Source organism: Oncorhynchus keta, unplaced genomic scaffold (assembly GCF_023373465.1).
Source record: "Oncorhynchus keta strain PuntledgeMale-10-30-2019 unplaced genomic scaffold, Oket_V2 Un_scaffold_8588_pilon_pilon, whole genome shotgun sequence".
NCBI lineage: Eukaryota > Metazoa > Chordata > Actinopteri > Salmoniformes > Salmonidae > Oncorhynchus > Oncorhynchus keta.
Genome location: NW_026291009.1, coordinates 124282 through 145410, shown reverse-complemented (window position 1 = coordinate 145410; position 21129 = coordinate 124282). Strand labels below are relative to the sequence as shown.

The following is a 21129-nucleotide window of genomic DNA, read 5'->3' as shown; positions in this document are numbered from 1 at the left end:
CAGTCAAAAGTTTGGACACACCTACTCATTCCTGGGTTTTTCATTATTTTTACTTTTTTCTACACTGTAGAATAATAGTGAAGACATCAAAATAGGAAATAACACATTTGGAATCATGTAGTAACCAAAAAATGGTTAAACAAATCTAAATATATTTTATGATTTAGATTCTTCAAAGTAGCCACCCAAAGTAGCCACCCTTTGCCTTGACGACAGCTTCATGAGGTAATCACCTGGAATGCATTTCAATTAACAGGTGTGCCTGTTTATTTCCTTCTTAATGCGTTTAAGACAATCAGTTGTGTTGTGACAAGGTATGGGTGGTATACAGAATATAGCCCTATTTGGTAAAAGACCAAATCCATATTATGGCAATAATGGCTCAAATAAGCAAAGAGAGAAGTCAGTAAGTCCAACATTACTTTAAGACATGAAGGCCAGTCAATTCTGATTTGTTTTCAACAACTTAGAAAGTTTCTTCAAGTGCAGTCGCAAAAACCATCAAGTGCTATGATGAAACTTTTCTCTCATAAGTCTGGGAAGACCCAGAGTTACCTCTGCTTGCAGAGGATAAATTCATTGGAGTTACCAGCCTAGGAAATTGCAGCCCAAATAAAAGCTTCACAGAGTTCAAGTAACAGACACATCTCAACATCAACTGTAAACCAGGCCTTCATGGTCGAATTGCTGCAAAGAGACCACTACTAAAGGACACCAATAAGAAGAAGAGACTTGCTTGGGCCAAGAAACACGAACAATGGACATTAGACCAGTGGAAATCTGTCCTTTGGTCTGATGAGTCCAAATCTTTTGGTTCCAAGATTTTTGGTTCCAACCGCCATGTCTTTGTGAGATGCAGAGTAGGTGAACGGATGATCTCTGCATATGTGGTTTCCATCGTGAAGCACGGAGGAGGAGGTGTGATGGTGTGGGGATGCTTTGCCGGTGACACTGTCAGTGATTTATTTAGAATTCAAGGCACACTTAACCAGCATGGCTACCACAGCACTCTGCAGCGATACACCATCCCATCTGGTTTGCGCTTCGTGGGGCTATCATTTGGTTTTCAACAGCACATTGACCCAAAACACACCTCCAGGCTATGTAAGGGCTATTTGACCAAGAAGGAGAGTGATGGAGTGCTGCATCTGATCACCTGGTCTCCATAATCACCCAACCTCAACCCAAATGGGATGGTTGTGATGAGTTGGACCGCAGAGTGAAGGAAAAGCAGCCAACATGTGCTCAGCATATGTGGGAACTCTTTCAAGACTGTTGGAAAAGCATTCCAGGTAAAGCTGGTTGAGAGAATGCAAAGAGTGTGCAAAGTTGTCATCAAGGCAAAGGGTGGCTACTTTGAAGAATCTAAAATGTATTTCGATTTGTTTAACACTTTTTTGGTTACTTTATGAATCCATATGTTATTTCATAGTTTTGATGTCTTCACTATTATTCTACAATGTATAAAAACTGTAAAAATAAAGAAAACCCCTTGAATAAGAAGGTGTGTCCAAACTGTTGACTGGTACTGTGTATTATTTGTTTCATTAATAAAAAATAAAAAAATTAACATTGAACACAGACAACGATGAAAGTTATATACAGGATTAGCCAGATCTAGTGAAATAATATTACAGCACAAACCAATCAGAAATGTGAAAATCTGGTGTCATAAATATTCATCCAGTCAGATATTATGAAAGTGTTGGTCCCGCCTTCCTCGTCCATGAAGATTTAAAAAATACTAATAATGAAAATGGCTGTCGATACACTTTTTAATTACATTTTTTAAATGTTTTATTAATATCAAATCAATACATAAAGCAGATGAGGGAACACAAGCATACATAGATTACAAACAATAGACAATCGAGCTAGGAGGTACAATATCACATTACAATTACACAAGGACCTTAAGGGACATGCATATACTTACAATTCTAACAGCTTTTTTGTTAGTAGAGCATTTAACCGTCTTAAAATACAGTTCAATTTCTTTTTGTAGGATACGAAAATGTGGTTTTCTTTTTGTAAATTTACATTTGTGTATATGAAATTTGGCCAAAAGAATAATGAAATGAATTACATAAAAATGATTCCGCTTATTTCTATTGTATGTAAAGAATCCAAACAGTACATCTCTCCACAATAGTGTAAAATCTTCATAAATGTGTTCAATTATAAACCTACTGATGTCTTGCCACAGTTTTACACATGTCATTGCTGCTCTACGAATTGACGCAAATATAAACGAATCGAAAAGGAGCATATTTTGACAGATTCCAACGTCAACAAATCGGTGCTGCAAATCAGTGAATGCGGAAGTGTCAGACGCGGAAGTAAAGCCAAATATAAAGGCACGAGCTTAAAGTTACTGGCTGTAGCATGTACAAGAGGCTTTTGCGATAGATGCACGTATTGTAGACAGCCATTTGTAATTCCATACATTTGATCTCACAAATTAGTTGTGAAAGCCGTGTGCAAATATCATGTCGTCAACTGGAGAGACTTTACTACGGGCGGTGGAGACTCCGCTCTTCTGGATAGGCGCGTTGACTGCGGCCTATTTCTCAGTGTGCTCCGTATGTCGTTTGCTGTCAGGGCTCAGAGTTTGGGTGCTGGGGAATGGACGGGTGGTATCACCTGCTAAACTCGGAAAATGGGCAGGTGAGTAGCTAGCAAGCAATATTCATATAAAGACAAGGTTTGCATGACCTCACCATTTGCTTTATTGCCTGCTTTTTTTATTTTTAAGGTTTCTTTAGTCGCTGATGAAAGAGAATTGCCATATGTTTCGAAAGCCGTATCTCAAGCGATGATTGACGCGTCTAAACGTTAAAACACAGTGTATGAATTGTAGTTCACATGAGCCATCAAGGCTAATGACTCAGGACTGTCTAGTGAGGTCAGGATGCTGCCTGGTGTTTGAGAGCTAGTAGTGAGTTAAATCAATCACCCTCGACCCAGTATAATAATGGTTCAGTATATAGTGTGAATCAGACAAGTTTCTCCTAGCAATCAGTAGGATATTGTAGCTAGTAGAATACATGTAGTGTTTCCCCTAGGATTTCTCTGCAGGGGTGGTAAAGTTAGCGTGGGGACCACAGTTTTATAGAGGTCCTCTTGGCGTTAGACAACTGTGCTGTTTTTAAAGGAGATTTCCTGCAATTCTACACAATTTGCTATTGTTTATGTCTTATGTTTTCAGTGACTCAAACATAACTAAATCAATGGGAACACAATGCCAATCTCCCTGATTGTCCAGTTTTATTTTGGTGATGGCTAGTTCTCAAAGATCTTTTATATTTTTATATATATATATATTCTTTATCTGTTTAAAAAAAAAAAAAAAAAGTTTCACCATCCTGAAAAATCTTTACATTTTACTCTAAGTTTGTTGTTCACTGCTTAATGCATATAGGGGAAAGGCTGGCCAGCCCTATTGTCCTTTGGAACACACCGTGGCCTCTGCTTTGTAGACAACACATCACTGTTGCGTCGGCATGACATGAGTCTGCCTTTCCTCGCAGAAGTGAGTGATAGGTTACATTAATGTTTACCCAACCTTATTGCTCGGTCAAGGCCATTCAGGGTTATGTTATCAGGGTTACATCAACAGGGTTACCACATCAGGATGACTACATCAGGGGTGGCAGATAACCTAGCGCTTAGAGCCACTAACCGAAAGGTCCCTAGTTTTAATCCCTGAGCCGACAAGGTGAAAAATCTGTCAATGTGCCCTTGAGCAAGGCACCTAACCCTAATTGCTCCAGGGTTACCGTTGATTATGCTAGACCCTGGTTGTGACCCTACTCTCAGAGTGGGATTTGCAAAAAAAACAACATTTCCAGTTCACATGTGTATTAATACACACTTGTACATGTGTGAAATAGGACAAGTATAAGCACCCAGTGAATTATTATTCTTATACACTGCTCAAAACAATAAAGGGAAAACTTAAACAACACAATGTAACTCTAAGTCGATCACACTTCTGTGAAATCAAACTCTCCACTTAGGAAGCAACGCCGATTGACAATAAATTTCACATGCTGTTGTGCAAATGGAATAGACAACAGGTGGAATTTTATAGGCAATTAGCAAGACACCCTCAATAAAGAAGTGGTTCTGCAGGTGGTGACCACAGACCACTTCTCAGTTCCTATGCTTCCTGGCTGATGTTTTGGTCACTTTTGAATGCCGGCGGTGCTTTCACTCCAGTGGTAGCATGAGACTGAGTCTACAACCCACACAAGTGGCTCAGGTAGTGCAGCTCATCCAGGATGGAACATCAATGCGAGCTGTGGCAAGAAGGTTTGCTGTGTCTGTCAGCGTAGTGTCCAGAGCATGGAGGCGCTACCAGGAGACGGGCCAGTACATCAGGAGACGTGGAGGAGGCCGTAGGAGGGCAACAACCCAGCAGCAGGACCGCTACCTCCGCCTTTGGGCAAGGAGGAGCAGGAGGAGCACTGCCAGAGCCCTGCAAAATGACCTCCAGCAGGCCACAAATGTGCATGTGTCTGCTCAAATGGTCAGAAACAGACTCCATGAGGGTGGTATGAGGGCCCGATGTTCACAGGTGGGGGTTGTGCTTACAGCCCAACACCGTGCAGGATGTTTGGCATTTGCCAGAGAACACCAAGGTTGGCAAATTCGCTGCTGGCGCCCTGTGCTATTCACAGATGAAAGCAGGTTCACACTGAGCACATGTGACAGTCTGGAGACACCGTGGATAACGTTCTGCTGCCTGCAACATCCTCCAGCATGACCGGTTTGGCGGTGGGTCAGTCATGATGTGGGGTGGCATTTCTTTCGGGGACCGCACAGCCCTCCATGTGCTCGCCAGAGGTAGCCTAACTGCAATTAGGTACCGAGATGAGATCCTCAGACCCCTTGTGAGACCATATGCTGGTGCGGTTGGCCCTGGGTTCCTCCTAATGCAAGACAATGCTGGACCCCATGTGGCTGGAGTGTCAGCAGTTCCTGCAAGAGGAAGGCATTGATGCTATGGACTGGCCCGCCCATTCCCCAGACCTGAATCCAATTGAGCACATCTGGGACATTGTCTCGCTCCATCCACCAACGCCACATTGTACCACAGACTGTCCAGGAGCTGGCGGATGCTTTAGTCCAGGTCTGGGAGGACATCCCTCAGGAGACCATCCGCCACCTCATCAGGAGCATGCCCAGGCGTTGTAGGGAGGTCATACAGGCACGTGGAGGCCACACACACTACTGAGCCTCATTTGGACATTTTTTTAAGGACATTACATCAAAGTTGGTTCAGCCTGTAGTGTGGTTTCCCACTTTAATTTTGAGTGCTACTCCAAATCCAGACCTCCATGGGTTGATAAATTTGATTTCCATCATTTTTGTGTGATTTTTGTTGTCGGCACATTCAACTATGTAAATATGTATTTCATTCATTCAGATCTAGGATGTGTTATTTTAGTGTTCCCATCCATCTTTGAAGTGTAAACACCAGGTTAGGGCTTTGACCATGTGACTGTAAAACACAGCTGTGCCGATCGCACCCAGAAGTGGACTGGTTCCAGGAAGGTTTTACGTCATTGAAATCGCATTTTGAAATGAAAAATAAGCCCCTGTAAATTAAAGCACATGTCAACTTCTGTGTTTGGCATGTGACACGGAGTACCAGGAATGGTATGTTAACACCAAGCTGGTCTGGATTTCAGGCTAGCTGCCAAGGCCTGCTGAATATCGGTCTTGTCCTGCTCTGCTGATTTTTAAGTACAGGTTTGCAGCAAAGGGAAATTATAAATGTGGGGACATTTCAACCAATTTTGACATGTGTTGTATGTAGCTTATTTAGAAGCTGTGTGAATAGCTATTATACAGCTTCCCCCCCCTCGCTCACTGAAGCATAGGTGATTGAGAGAATGGCCTGATTATGTAAGAAGACTAGAGCCATTCATAAATGCGGCTGAGGAGTCAGAGTATTCTGTTTGAATTCCACTTTACTGCTGGCAGTGTGTTGTGGAGCAGCATCCCGTAACACAGGGTCCATATCTCTAGCTCCTCCTCTCATTCACAAAGGCCTATATTCACTATCTTTCTGTGCATTCACGCCTCTTACCCCTTCCTCATCCTGTTCTGAGCTTCCGCCCTTCCTCCTCCCTGTCTCTTTCTGTCACGACACCTGCTCTGTCTCTACACCATGGTTATTTAGCTTCTCATACAGTTATATTGTCAAGTCCTTTATTGAAATGCATTGGCTCATGAGTTATTTCTGGTGTGATTAACAGATTGTTGGACACTGGTAGCATTAAGTAGACCACTCTCTGTTATTGGTTGAAGGAGGTCGTTCTCAGGTCATTGTTACATTCCACACGGGTGTTCTTCTGCCTGCTTCAAGTTGGACAGGAAGGGGGATCTTTTGTAACAAAAGTTTTCAAAATCCTAGCATGTATTACAATTGACTAAAAACAAATATGCTTTGGAAGCGTGATCTTTGCCAATTTACATTTTTAAATCATTATTTAGATATAATTGCTGAAAGTTGGGATATTAATTAAATATTGCCCACTTCATCAGCTGCATATTTACAAATGTGGGCTGAGTCATGAGCTTTATACCATAACTGGGACATGATGTGGAAAAAAACATAGCAATTTGATATTTTGGGTCAAGGAATGCTGAGGTGTGAGAAACCGCTGGGAGCCGCCGCTCGTTGGTATTCTGTGCAGCAACTGTGCAAGACGAGGCTGCAGCCTTCTGCTATTTTAAACCTGCACTTCTTTTTTTAGCTCAGAATATTCGGCAGCAGAAGCACCGCTGTCTGGCAGAGAAGCACTAACATTTTTACAACAATTTTCATTTCTTTATCATTTGGAAGATGTATGAGGATGTTGAAGGATGCCATTCAAGCCCATCTAGGTTAGGTCCTATGAGTAGGTAGAAGAACCATCTTCACTGACCTGGCATATATTTATGACGATCTCTTCAAATGGACACTTTAAAAAAACAACAACAAAAAATGGAGTAAATTGGAGGAACATGGCTTGTGCTCGAAACATTGAGTTTCATTCTTAAAACAGCTTAAAATAACCAGCGGACGCTTCCCCTGTCGCCCATACGGACTCCCCCTCTTTCTGTTCAATTGCTTTGTTCTGTTTTTAGCTCTCTACCCTCCTTTCTGATCTCCATTCTGGTACCTCCCCAGTGAAAACCTGGCTGCTTCCCGTCTTCCTCTGCTTTAAGGCAACAGCAGTGGAGAGTTGGGTCTGGGGAGGGAGGGATGGATGGGTGGAGAGTTGGGTCTGGGGAGGGAGGGATGGATGGGTGGAGAGTTGGGTCTGGGGAGGGATGGATGGGTGGAGAGTTGGGTCTGGGGAGGGAGGGATGGATGGGTGGAGAGTTGGGTCTGGGGAGGGATGGATGGGTGGAGAGTTGGGTCTGGGGAGGGAGGGATGGATGGAGAGTTGGGTCTGGGGAGGGAGGGAGGGATGGCTGGGTGGAGAGTTGGGTCTGGGGAGGGAGGAATGGATGGAGAGTTGGGTCTGGGGAGGGATGGCTGGGTGGAGAGTTGGGTCTGGGGAGGGAGGGATGGATGGGTGGAGAGTTGGGTCTGGGGAGGGAGGGAGGGATGGGTGTAGAGTTGGGTCTGGGGAAGGAAGGAGGGAGGGATGGGAGGAGAGTTGGGTCTGGGGAGGGAGGGATGGATGGAGAGTTGGGTCTGGGGAGGGAGGGATGGCTGGGTGGAGAGTTGGGTCTGGGGAGGGAGGGAGGGATGGGTGTAGAGTTGGGTCTGGGGAAGGAAGGAGGGAGGGATGGGAGGAGAGTTGGGTCTGGGGAGGGAGGGATGGGTGGAGAGTTGGGTCTGGGGATGGATGGGTGGAGAGTTGGGTCTGGGGAGGGAGGGATGGATGGGTGGAGAGTTGGGTCTGGGGAGGGAGGGAGGGATGGGTGGAGAGTTGGGTCTGGGGAAGGAGGGAGGGATGGGTGGAGAGTTGGGTCTGGGGAGGGAGGGATGGATGGGTGGAGAGTTGGGTCTGGGGAGGGATGGATGGGTGGAGAGTTGGGTCTGGGTGAAGTAGGGATGGATGGGTGGAGAGTTGGGTCTGGGTGAAGTAGGGATGGATGGGTGGAGAGTTGGGTCTGGGGAGGGAATGGATGGAGAGTTGGGTCTGGGGGAGGGGGTCTGGGGAGGGAAGGAGGGATGGGTGGAGAGTTGGGTCTGGGGAGGGAGGGATGGATGGGTGGAGAGTTGGGTCTGGGGAGGGATGGGTGGAGAGTTGGGTCTGGGGAGGGAGGGATGGATGGGTGGAGAGTTGGGTCTGGGGAGGGAGGGATGGATGGGTGGAGAGTTGGGTCTGGGGGGAGGGATGGATGGGTAGAGAGTTGGGTCTGGGGAGGGATGGAGGGATGGGTGGAGAGTTGGGTCTGGGGAGGGATGGATGGGTGGAGAGTTGGGTCTGGGAGGGAGGGATGGATGGGTGGAGAGTTGGGTCTGGGGAGGGAGGGATGGATGGAGAGTTGGGTCTGGGGAGGGAGGGAGGGATGGATGGGTGGAGAGTTGGGTCTGGGGAGGGAGGGATGGATGGAGAGTTGGGTCTGGGGAGGGAGGGAGGGATGGGTGGAGAGTTGGGTCTGGGGAGGGAGGGAGGGATGGGAGGAGAGTTGGGTCTGGGTGAAGGAGAGTTGGGTCTGGTGAAGGAGGGAGGGATGGTGGAGAGTTGGGTCTGGGGAGGGAGGGAGGGAGGGAGGAGAGTTGGGTCTGGGGAGGGAGGGAGGGAGGGATGGGAGGAGAGTTGGGTCTGGGTGAAGGAGAGTTGGGTCTGGTGAAGGAGGGAGGGATGGGTGGAGAGTTGGGTCTGGGAGGGAGAGTGGGGTCTGGGGAAGGAAGGAGGGAGGGAGGGAGGGGTGGAAAACAGGGCTCACTGACAGCCAGTAAAGGCTAAATATAGCTACTGCTGTCTCTGCAGTGCCAGGCTGCCTGACCTGGGGTGGCAGAGGAATGCCACGGAGCCTGTCCCCTTCCCCTCCGTCTCAGTACCTGCATCACCATCGTCGTCTTGTCTTTACCACCAATATTCTCTATCGTCGTCTTGTCTTTACCACCAATATTCTCTTTTCCCTCACGCTCACTTAAATGACAGAACCACAGGTAGCAGTGCAAGGACACAATGCATTGTCAATGTGATCGTTTTCATCTGGCATGTCATTTTTCGATACATCAGCATTTAAGTATCTGTATAAATGTATCTGTATAAATGTATTTCATCCAGGTCTGATGAGTTGACTCAGTACTGCTTGACACACAGGCATGTTTGACCTATTGACTAGAATGGATCACTGTTCTCTTCCCTTTATGTAGTTTGTTTATCTTTTATTTCTCCCTCAGTTGTGAGGGTGTCTGTGTGTTTGGTTTGCCCTTGATTAATACTCCCCTTCTCCTTGTTCGTCTTCTCCCTCAGTTGTGAGGGTGTCTGTGTGTTTGGTTTGCCCTTGATTAATACTCCCCTTCTCCTTGTTCGTCTTCTCCCTCAGTTGTGAGGGTGTCTGTGTGTTTGGTTTGCCCTTGATTAATACTCCCCTTCTCCTTGTTCGTCTTCTCCCTCAGTTGTGAGGGTGTCTGTGTGTTTGGTTTGCCCTTGATTAATACACCCCTTCTCCTTGTTCGTCTTCTCCCTCAGTTGTGAGGGTGTCTGTGTGTTTGGTTTGCCCTTGATTAATACACCCCTTCTCCTTGTTCGTCTTCTCCCTCAGTTGTGAGGGTGTCTGTGTGTTTGGTTTACCCTTGATTAATACACCCCTTCTCCTTGTTCGTCTTCTCCCTCAGTTGTTAGTTGTGAGGGTGTCTGTGTGTTTGGTTTGCCCTTGACACCCCTTCTCTTGTTCGTCTTCCCTCAGTTGTGAGGGTGTCTGTGTTTGGTTTGCTTTGATTAATACACCCCTTCTCCTTGTTCAGTTGTGAGGGTGTCTGTGTGTTTGGTTTGCCTTGTGAGTTGTGAGGGTGTCTGTGTGTTTGGTTTGCCCCTTCTCCTTGTTCGTCTTCTCCCTCAGTTGTGAGGGTCTGTGTGTTTGGTTTGCCCTTGATTAATACACCCCTTCTCCTTGTTCGTCTTCTCCCTCAGTTGTGAGGGTGTCTGTGTGTTTGGTTTGCCCTTCTCTCCTCAGTTGTGAGGGTGTCTGTGTGTTTGGTTTGCCCTTGATTAATACACCCCTCTCCTTGTTCGTCTTCTCCCTCAGTTGTGAGGGTGTCTGTGTGTTTGGTTTGCCCTTGATTAATACTCCCCTTCTCCTTGTTCGTCTTCTCCCTCAGTTGTGAGGGTGTCTGTGTGTTTGGTTTGCCCTTGATTAATACCTTCTCCTTGAGGGTGTCTGTGTGTTTGGTTTGCCCTTGACTCCCCTCCTTGTTCGTCTTCTCCCTCAGTTGTGAGGGTGTCTGTGTGTTTGGTTTGTCCTTGATTAATCTTCTCCCGTCTCAGTTGTGAGGGTGTCTGTGTGTTTGGTTTGCCCTTGATTAATACACCCCTTCTCCTTGTTCGTCTTCTCCTCTCAGTTGTGAGGGTGTCTGTTGTGAGGGTGTCTGTTTTTGGTTTGCCCTTGATTAATACTCCCCTCTCCTTGTTCGTCTTCTCCCTCAGTTGTGAGGGTGTCTGAGGGTGTCTGTGTCTTCTCCCTCAGTTGTGAGGGTGTCTTGTTTTTGGTTTGATTAATACACCCCTTCTCCTTGTTCGTCTTCTCCCTCAGTTGTGAGGGTGTCTGTGTGTTTGGTTTGCCCTTGATTAATACTCCCCTTCTCCTTGTTCGTCTTCTCCTCAGTTGTGAGGGTGTCTGTGTGTTTGGTTTGCCCTTGATTAATACACCCCTTCCCTTCTCCCCTCAGTTGTGAGGGTGTCTGTGTGTTTGGTTTGCCCTTCTCCCCTTCTCCTTGTTCGTCTTCTCCCTCAGTTGTGAGGGTGTCTGTGTGTTTGGTTTGCCCTTGATTAATACACCCCTTCTCCTTGTTCTCCTCCCTCAGTTGTGAGGGTGTCTGTGTGTTTGGTTTGCCCTTCTCTCCTTGTTCGTCAGTTGTGAGGGTGTCTGTGTGTTTGGTTTGCCCTTGATTAATACACCCCTTCTCCTTGTTCGTCTTCTCCCTCAGTTGTGAGGGTGTCTGTGTGTTTGGTTTGCCCTTGATTAATACTCCCCTTCTCCTTGTTCGTCTTCTCCCTCAGTTGTGAGGGTGTCTGTGTGTTTGGTTTGCCCTTGATTAATACTCCCCTTCTCCTTGTTCGTCTTCTCCCTCAGTTGTGAGGGTGTCTGTGTGGTTTGCCCTTGTTTGCTCCTTCTCCTTGTTCGTCTTCTCCCTCAGTTAGGGTGTCTGTGTGTTTGGTTTGCCCTTGATACTCCCCTTCTCCTTGTTCGTCTTCTCCCTCAGTTGTGAGGGTGTCTGTGTTCGTTTGGTTTCTGTGTGTTTGGTTTGCCCTTGATTAATACTCCCCTTCTCCTTGTTCGTCTTCTCCCTCAGTTGTGAGGGTGTCTGTGTGTTTGGTTTGCCCTTGATTAATACACCCCTTCTCCTTGTTGTGTCTTCTCCCTCAGTTGTGAGGGTGTCTGTGTGTTTGGTTTGCCCTTGATTAATACTCCCTTCTCCTTGTTCTCTTCCCCTCAGTTGTGAGGGTGTCTGTGTGTTTGGTTTGTCCTTGATTAATACTCCCCTTCTCCTTGTTCTTCTCCCTCAGTTGTGAGGGTGTCTGTGTGTTTGGTTTGCCCTTGATTAATACACCCCTCCTTGTTCTCCTTGTTCGTCTTCTCCCTCAGTTGTGAGGGTGTCTGTGTGTTTGGTTTGCCCTTGATTAATACACCCCTTCTCCTTGTTCGTCTTCTCCCTCAGTTGTGAGGGTGTCTGTGTGTTTGGTTTGCCCTTGATTAATACACCCCTTCTCCTTGTTCGTCTTCTCCCTCAGTTGTGAGGGTGTCTGTGTGTTTGGTTTACCCTTGATTAATACACCCCTTCTCCTTGTTCGTCTTCTCCCTCAGTTGTGAGGGTGTCTGTGTGTTTGGTTTGTCCTTGATTAATACACCCCTTCTCCTTGTTCGTCTTCTCCCTCAGTTGTGAGGGTGTCTGTGTGTTTGGTTTGTCCTTGATTAATACACCCCTTCTCCTTGTTCGTCTTCTCCCTCAGTTGTGAGGGTGTCTGTGTGTTTGGTTTGCCCTTGATTAATACTCCCCTTCTCCTTGTTCGTCTTCTCCCTCAGTTGTGAGGGTGTCTGTGTGTTTGGTTTGCCCTTCTCCCTTGTTCGTCTTCTCCCTCAGTTGTGAGGGTGTCTGTGTGTTTGGTTTGCCCTTGATTAATACTCCCCTTCTCCTTGTTCGTCTTCTCCCCCTCAGTTGTGAGGGTGTCTGTGTGTTTGGTTTGCCCTTGATTAATACTCTCCTTGTTCGTCTTCTCCCTCAGTTGTGAGGGTGTCTGTGTGTTTGGTTTGCCCTTAATACTCCCCTTCTCCTTGTTCGTTAGTTGTGAGGGTGTCTGTGTGTTTGGTTTGCTTGATTAATACACCCCTTCTCCTTGTTCGTCTTCTCCCTCAGTTGTGAGGGTGTCTGTGTGTTTGGTTTGTCCTTGATTAATACTCCCCTTCTCCTTGTTCGTCTTCTCCCTCAGTTGTGAGGGTGTCTGTGTGTTTGGTTTGCCCTTGATTAATACTCCCCTTCTCCTTGTTCGTCTTCTCCCTCAGTTGTGACAGGAGCCACGGATGGAATCGGGAAAGCCTATGCGGAGGAGGTAAGACTGAATCCCGGGGTTTCAGACATTTCAGGCCCCTTCACGGGAAAACCAAAGTGAGTGACTCATCGGAGAGAGAGAGGGGTTTAACCAGGAGGTCAGAGTAGTGACACACACACTCAAAGGTTTGCCTTTTGCGAGCAAAGCACTGAGGGATTTATGCTGCATAGCCAGGGCAGAATTCATTTAAAAAGTAGTCATTTTTTTCAAGGGAGTTCCCATCAGTTGACAGTCATGATCAATGCCCTGCTTGATAACAGTGCTGTCCTTTTCATTGTTGATGATGGCTATTGTTGATTTAGGTCATGGGTCTGGGTGCAGTGTGTGTGTGGTAGTGATGCATGTTAGACCCTCTTTAACGGCCGGTCTTAAAGATGGTCTTAGTGTCCATGTTGAGTGTTGGTTTCTGTCCGTCTCCACAGCTGGCTCGGAGGGGATTTTCCATTGTGCTAATCAGCCGCACCCAGGAGAAACTGGATGATGTGTCCAAGTCCATCGGTGAGTAGTTACACCAGGGGGCATGTTCATTAGGCGTGGGGAAACCCTGGACTAGAGGAGAATGAGTCAGTCTCCAGTTGTCTTGTGTGACGGGGCCCTCTGCTGTTCACTATGGTGTATTGACATCTGAGCCCCCACATCTTTACAGACGAGTCCACTATAGTCTCACTCCCTAAAGCTCAGTTTGTTTCACTACCTTTTTAATGTTACAGTAACTGTCTTCCCTCCTAGAGAGCAAATATGGAGTTGAGACCAAATCCATCGCTGCAGACTTCAGTACGACGGACATATATCCCAAGATTGAAGCTGGACTGACCGGGCTAGAGGTTGGCGTTCTGGGTAAGAGAGAGAGGCAGTCCACGACTGTGACGGTTGGTTTGGTGAATCATTCAGATGGTGTGGTCCTCTTTTAAAACGCTGCTGCCCCCCCTTTGGTTAGAAGTTGAAAATCAAGTGCAGAGAGGCATCACTTCCTTCATTCCCTTAAACAATGTTGTATTTGAAAGACCTGACTGTGTTCTATATGGCTTTTATCCCTAGTAAATAATGTGGGAATGTCCTACTCCTATCCGGAATTCTTCCTCAACGTTCCCAACCTGGATAGTGTGAGTCTGAATGGCCTTGTGATTGTTCACGTCCCATCTATTGTGTACCAAGATGACTTATCTCACACATTCTGTTCTATGAAAACATTACGCCTCAGAGATGAACCCAGAACTAAATCATTGTGTTTTTTTATTCTGCCCTTGCAGTTCATCGACACAATGGTGAACATCAACATCACGTCTGTTTGCCAGGTCAGTAATCATTATGGGACTGGAAGCCCAGTAATACACTAATGAACATTTTGATCAAGTCTTATTTATTTGCCTTATCTGTCACACACTACAATGAGTGCACACACACACACACACACACACAGTCTGCCATATGAGGCAGAGGATTGGTTCCCAGCCCAAAGCAACAGCATGCTTTCTGCTTTAAAACCCACAATCCCTCTCTCTTTATACAGATGACCCGTATGGTGCTACCTGGGATGGTAGAGAGGTAAGTGGGGGGGGTGACGGTATCTGGGGTGCTCAGGGAGGGACTGAGGGGGTGACTGTATCTGGGGTTCTCGGGGAGGGACGGAGGGGGTGACGGTATCTGGGGTTCTCGGGGAGGGACGGAGGTGGTGGAGGGATCTGGGGTTCTCGGGGGACGGACGGAGGTGGTGGAGGTATCTGGGGTTCTCGGGGGAGGGACGGAGGTGGTGGAGGGATCTGGGGTTCTCGGGGAGGGACGGAGGTGGTGGAGGGATCTGGGGTTCTCGGGGAGGGACGGAGGTGGTGGAGGGATCTGGGGTTCTCGGGGAGGGACGGAGGTGGTGGAGGGATCTGGGGTTCTCGGGGAGGGACGGAGGTGGTGGAGGGACGGATGTGGTGGAGGGATCTGGGGTTCTCGGGGAGGGACGGAGGGGGTGATGGGATCTGGGGTTCTCGGAGGGATGGAGGAGGTGGAGGGATCTGGGGCTCTTGGGGGAGGGATCTGGGGCTCTTGGGGGAGGGAGGGATCTGGGGTTCTCGGGGAGGGACGGAGGGGTGATGGGATCTGGGGTTCTCGGGGAGGGACGGAGGGGGTGATGGGATCTGGGGTTCTCGGGGAGGGACGGAGGGGTGATGGGATCTGGGGTTCTCGGAGGGATGGAGGTGGTGGAGGGATCTGGGGTTCTCGGGGAGGGACGGAGGTGGTGGAGGGATCTGGGGTTCTCGGGGAGGGACGGAGGTGGTGACGGGATCTGGGGTTCTCGGGGAGGGGGTGAAGGGATCTGGGGTTCTCGGGGGAGGGATGGAGGTGGTGGAGGGATCTGGGGTTCTCGGGGAGGGACGAAGGGGGAGGGGGTGGGGGATGGGATCTGGGGTTCTCGGAGGGACTGAGGTGGTGAAGGGGGAGGGGGTGATGGGATCTGGGGTTCTCGGAGGGACGGAGGTGGTGAAGGGATCTGGGGTTCTCGGGGAGGGACGGAGGGGGTGATGGGATCTGGGGTTCTCGGAGGGATGGAGGTGGTGGAGGGATCTGGGGTTCTCGGGGAGGGATGGAGGTGGTGGAGGGATCTGGGGTTCTCGGGGAGGGGTGAAGGGGGAGGGGGTGATGGGATCTGGGGTTCTCGGAGGGACTGAGGTGGTGAAGGGGGAGGGGGTGATGGGATCTGGGGTTCTCGGAGGGACGGAGGTGGTGAAAGGATCTGGGGTTCTCGGAGGGATGGAGGTGGTGGAGGGATCTGGGGTTCTCGGGGGAGGGACGGAGGGGGTGATGGGATCTGGGGTTCTCGGAGGGATGGAGGTGGTGGAGGGATCTGGGGTTCTCGGGGGAGGGACGGAGGGGGTGATGGGATCTGGGGTTCTCGGGGAGGGACGGAGGGGGTGATGGGATCTGGGGTTCTCGGAGGGATGGAGGTGGTGGAGGAATCTGGGGTTCTCGGAGGGACGGAGGGGGTGACTGTATCTGGGGTTCTCGGGGAGGGGGTGATGGGATCTGGGGTTCTCAGAGAGACTGAGGTGGTGAAAGGATCTGGGGTTCTCGGGGGAGGGACTGAGGTGGTGGAGGGATCTGGGGTTCTCGGGGAGGGACGGAGGTGGTGGAGGGATCTGGGGTTCTCGGAGGGACGGAGGTGGTGGAGGGATCTGGGGTTCTCGGAGGGACGGAGGTGGTGGAGGGATCTGGGGTTCTCGGGGAGGGACGGAGGTGGTGGAGGGATCTGGGGTTCTCGGAGGGACGGAGGGGGTGACTATCTGGGGTTCTCGGGGAGGGACGGAGGGGGTGATGGGATCTGGGGTTCTCGGGGAGGGACGGAGGGGGTGGAGGGATCTGGGGTTCTCGGGGAGGTTCTCAGGGAGGGATGTTGTCTCTGACCAGAGGTTGGCGTTGTCTCTGACCACTAAGTTTCGTGTCACCCGTTTCAGGAAAAAGGGGGCCATCCTCAACATCTCTTCTGCCAGTGGGATGTACCCTTGTCCCCTCCTCACGGTCTACTCTGCCTCGAAGGCTTTTGTGGACTTCTTCTCCCGAGGACTAGAGGCTGAGTACAAGAGCAAAGGGATCCTCATCCAGGTGAGACTGAAGACTGACCTGTTTTAACCAATGATTTGTATATCCACTAGATGACTGATAGTGGGCGCTGTGTCGGAGCCACCGTGCCGCCATCTTGGCTCTCCCCCAACATTGTAAAATGTGTTGGAAACTATAGAAATGCATGTATTAATGTCTACATTTGTTTTTGCCATGTTTATTCTATTAGACGGCTTAATGCATGTCTTTAAATTGAGAATTTCTTTGTTTATATAAACATTTTCCTTTTTGTATTGATGACTGTTACTGTCCCCATGACGACAACAAAAAATACTTCAATACATGTAATTTTGAAATGCTGTAAAATGTTCAAAATGTTCAAGCTTGGTCATATTTAGCTGTCGGAGGAGTTTGTTTTCAAACCAGTGAGGGAACATCCATGTAAATTTGAGTAACAGTCGTTTCTCCTCCCCAGAGTGTCCTGCCATTCTTTGTGGCCACCAAGCTGAGTAAGATCCGGCGAGCCACTCTGGACAAGCCCAACCCTGACCGCTATGTGGCTGCGGAGCTCAACACAGTGGGGCTGCAGAGCCAGACCAACGGCTACCTGCCTCACGCAGTCATGGTAGGGACGGGCTAACGATACGATAGAATACTTCACTGTCCATTTCCATGGACATTTTTAGGGTTCAGGATGACTGTTTTTATAACAAGTTTGAACAAGTAGCTACTTGTCAGGTTACACCAGATTCTACCTCATCAGCTTACGACGATTCTTCCCTGACAGTTAGCCATAAATGATCATTGCTTGAAGCTCTCATGCTTTTGCAAATGCAGAACTATTCAATTGGCAAGTATCTTGATGTAAGTTAATAGTAATGAATGTAGAATTTAGACTGTAAATGATGATAATGTGAATTATGATATGAACAGGCATGGATTCCCAGACCAGATTAGTGATGTTTTGTTTCCTCAGGGCTGGCTGACCACCGTGCTGTGCCCTGCCAGGCTCCTGAACAGCTACATCATGGGGCTACACCTGGGGATGCGCTCACGCTACCTGAAGAAACAGAAACAGGGCTAGAGGTACGATCAGGGGAAAGGAGGGGCAGGTGTGGAGAGAAAGGGGACCAACACAAATCCACCTGCTTCGTTCTTCCATACCCCTCACAGACCAGGCACAGGGCTGGCAGACTGCTAGTGTGTTGAATTTAGTCTACGGTGTTGTCTGGCTTGGCTAATCGGCTCTATGGAGGAACTTCCTGGAGTTGAAACATTGACCAGGCACTTAAACATAATGCACTAAGTTCAATTAAACTGTTGAAAAAAATGTTCTTGTGGACAGGTATTAGGAGCTGCGCTTGTGAGCGACCACTTCAAAAAACAATACTAGTTGCAACTTTATTCCTTCAAAATGTTTTATTGTTGGAGTCGTGTTGAACTCAGAAAAAAAACAAATATTGAAAGAAATGGATTTGAGTCCATCTGAAACGCTCATTTGGCAAAGGGCAGGAAAATGGCTGTTCTCCTGGATTGCTTTACAATGATAATGTTGTTGTGTACTAATCATGTATTCATGAACCTACAAAAAGGGAGACTAAGGAGACCGAGTTAACAGAACTCTTCCTGTTTTCATACTGGATGGATTGATGTCCCGTTTTGAAGAAGGTTGTGTCTGCTAGCATGTCAGTATGGTAGGTAGTTAACACACAAGGGAATGGGTTGAGTTAATCCGGGCTTGTTTGACCTGATACAGAAGGGACACAACTTACAAGCCATTCTCTGGTCATCAAGGCAGTGTCTCTACAACAACAAGTAGATACAAGCCATTCTCTGGTCATCAAGGCAGTGTCTCAACAACAACAAGTAGATACAAGCCATTCTCTGGTCATCAAGGCAGTGTCTCAACAACAACAACAAGTAGATACAAGCCATTCTCTGGTCATCAAGGCAGTGTCTCTACAACAACAAGTAGATACAAGCCATTCTCTGGTCATCAAGGCAGTGTCTCAACAACAACAAGGATACAAGTGTCATCAAGGCAGTGTCTCTACAACAACAAGTAGATACAAGCCATTCTCTGGTCATCAAGGCAGTGTCTCAACAACAACAAGTAGATACAAGCCATTCTCTGGTCATCAAGGCAGTGTCTCAACAACAACAACAAGTAGATACAAGCCATTCTCTGGTCATCAAGGCAGTGTCTCTACAACTACAACAACTAGATACAAGCTGTTAAACAGTTCAGGCCATTTTACTGTTGAACCAAATGTCTTGTCCAACTGTTCTGGGTACTTTCTATCACGCAGTCAGTGGTCCGTTAACAGATGTTTCTTAACATGCTTCACACGCTGTCTGTTTTTTGAACTCTAAGCATTTCGTTGTACATCATAATGCCACTGTTATCTTACTCTGAACTCACCAAGGTGACGCATTAATATTGTCTTCTGTTATTTGCTTGTTAATGAAAGCTTTGCATTTGATTGTTTTTAGATGCATTTAAGTAACAAGGTCTTTAACATTGTGAGAATTGTAAGGTTTGATCGAGAGCTTGTGTATATTCCCAGTCTGTCATGCTCGCCTCAATAAAAGACTGTTCAACCATCTCTCTGGCATGTTCCTGGTCTGTCATGCTCGCCTCAATAAAACACTGTTCAACCATCTCTCTGGCATGTTCCTGGTCTGTCATGCTCGCCTCAATAAAACACTGTTCAACCATCTCTCTGGCATGTTCCTGGTCTGTCATGCTCGCCTCAATAAAACACTGTTCAACCATCTCTCTGGCATGTTCCTGGTCTGTCATGCTCGCCTCAATAAAACACTGTTCAACCATCTCTCTCTGGCATGTTCCTGGTCTGTCATGCTCGCCTCAATAAAACACTGTTCAACCATCTCTCTGGCATGTTCCTGGTCTGTCATGCTCGCCTCAATAAAACACTGTTCAACCATCTCTCTGGCATGTTCCTGGTCTGTCATGCTCGCCTCAATAAAACACTGTTCAACCATCTCTCTGGCATGTTCCTGGTCTGTCATGCTCGCCTCAATAAAACACTGTTCAACCATCTCTCTGGCATGTTCCTGGTCTGTCATGCTCGCCTCAATAAAACACTGTTCAACCATCTCTCTGGCATGTTCCTGGTCTGTCATGCTCGCCTCAATAAAACACTGTTCAACCATCTCTCTGGCATGTTCCTGGTCTGTCATGCTCGCCTCAATAAAACACTGTTCAACCATCTCTCTGGCATGTTCCTGGTCTGTCATGCTCGCCTCAATAAAACACTGTTCAACCATCTCTCTGGCATGTTCCTGATCTGTCATGCTCGCCTCAATAAAACACTGTTCAACCATCTCTCTGGCATGTTCCTGGTCTGTCATGCTCGCCTCAATAAAACACTGTTCAACCATCTCTCTGGCATGTTCCTGGTCTGTCATGCTCGCCTCAATAAAACACTGTTCAACCATCTCTCTGGCATGTTCCTGGTCTGTCATGCTCGCCTCAATAAAACACTGTTCAACCATCTCTCTGGCATGTTCCTGGTCTGTCATGCTCACCTCAATAAAACACTGTTCAACCATCTCTCTGGCATGTTCCTGGTCTGTCATGCTCACCTCAATAAAACACTGTTCAACCATCTCTCTCTGGCATGTTCCTGGTCTGTCATGCTCACCTCAATAAAACACTGTTCAACCATCTCTCTGGCATGTTCCTGGTCTGTCATGCTCGCATCAATAAAACACTGTTCAACCATCTCTCTGGCATGTTCCTGGTCTGTCATGCTCACCTCAATAAAACACTGTTCAACCATCTCTCTGGCATGTTCCTGGTCTGTCATGCTCACCTCATCAAAACACTGTGCAACCATCTCTCTGGCATGTTCCTGGTCTGTCATGCTCGCATGAAAACACTGTGCAACCATCTCTCTGGCATGTTCCTGGTCTGTCATGCTCGCATCAAAACACTGTGCAACCATCTCTCTGGCATGTTCCTGGTCTGTCATGCTCGCATGAAAACACTGTGCAACCTTGTATTCCCTCATGTGGTCTTAACATAAGAGATGATTGCTGATTTAATGCCCTACTTCTGTTCAATTTAAAAGTGGTACTTTTTGAATAGCACTTCCCCTCTAGTCCCAACAGTCTTCACATGGATGTTAATTTCAGGCGATGAGAGTTCACTGTGGATATCATCTGATCTGTGTGTCACTTCCAGAAACTGGGCTTTCCTTATGGGCTGTAACTGAAGCTCCATACAGCAGAGACTGGGGCCTTCCTTATGGGCTGTAACTGAAGCTCCATACAGAGACTGGGCTTTCCTTATGGGCTGTAACTGAAGCTTCATACAGCAAAGACTGGGCTTTCCTTATGGGCTGTAACTGAAGCTCCATACAGCAAAGACTGGGCTTTCCTTATGGGCTGTAACTGAAGCTCCATACAGCAAAGACTGGGCTTTCCTTATGGGCTGTAACTGAAGCTCCATACAGCAAAGACTGGGCCTTCCTTATGGGTTGTAACTGAAGCTCCATATAGAGACTGGGCTTTCCTTATGGACGGTAACTGAAGCTCCATACAGAGACTGGGCTTTCTTTTTTGGACAGTAACTGAAGCTCCATACAGAGACTGGGCTTTCCTTATGGGCTGTAACTGAAGCTCCATACAGCAAAGACTGGGCTTTCCTTATGGGCTGTAACTGAAGCTCCACACAGCAGAGACTGGGCTTTCCTTATGGGCTGTAACTGAAACTCCATACAGCAGAGACTGACCATCTCTCTGGCATGCTGCTCGCCTCAATAAAATACTGTTCCTTATGGGCTGTAACTGAAGCTCCATACAGCAAAGACTGGGCTTTCCTTAT

General features: G+C 47.8%; 1 protein-coding gene and 1 long non-coding RNA gene across 2 annotated transcripts; one reads left to right on the top strand and one right to left on the bottom strand.

Annotated features, from left to right (window-relative positions):
• Positions 1-2321: 2321 nt before the first annotated feature.
• LOC118372963 (very-long-chain 3-oxoacyl-CoA reductase-B-like) lies at positions 2322-18883 on the top strand. The gene is made up of 11 exons (XM_052517585.1): positions 2322-2667; positions 12685-12731; positions 13154-13229; positions 13461-13568; positions 13770-13834; positions 13982-14026; positions 14242-14276; positions 16172-16319; positions 16753-16902; positions 17254-18307; positions 18344-18883. Exons 1-10 carry the CDS (start codon positions 2490-2492, stop codon positions 17359-17361), a joined length of 960 nt encoding a protein of 319 aa, XP_052373545.1. The 5' UTR covers positions 2322-2489; the 3' UTR covers positions 17362-18307; positions 18344-18883.
• Positions 18597-19937, bottom strand: LOC127929606 (uncharacterized). The gene is made up of 2 exons (XR_008135415.1): positions 19830-19937; positions 18597-18858 (listed from the first exon to the last, which is right to left on the bottom strand). It is a non-coding gene; the product is annotated as an uncharacterized LOC127929606 (long non-coding RNA).
• Positions 19938-21129: the final 1192 nt, after the last annotated feature.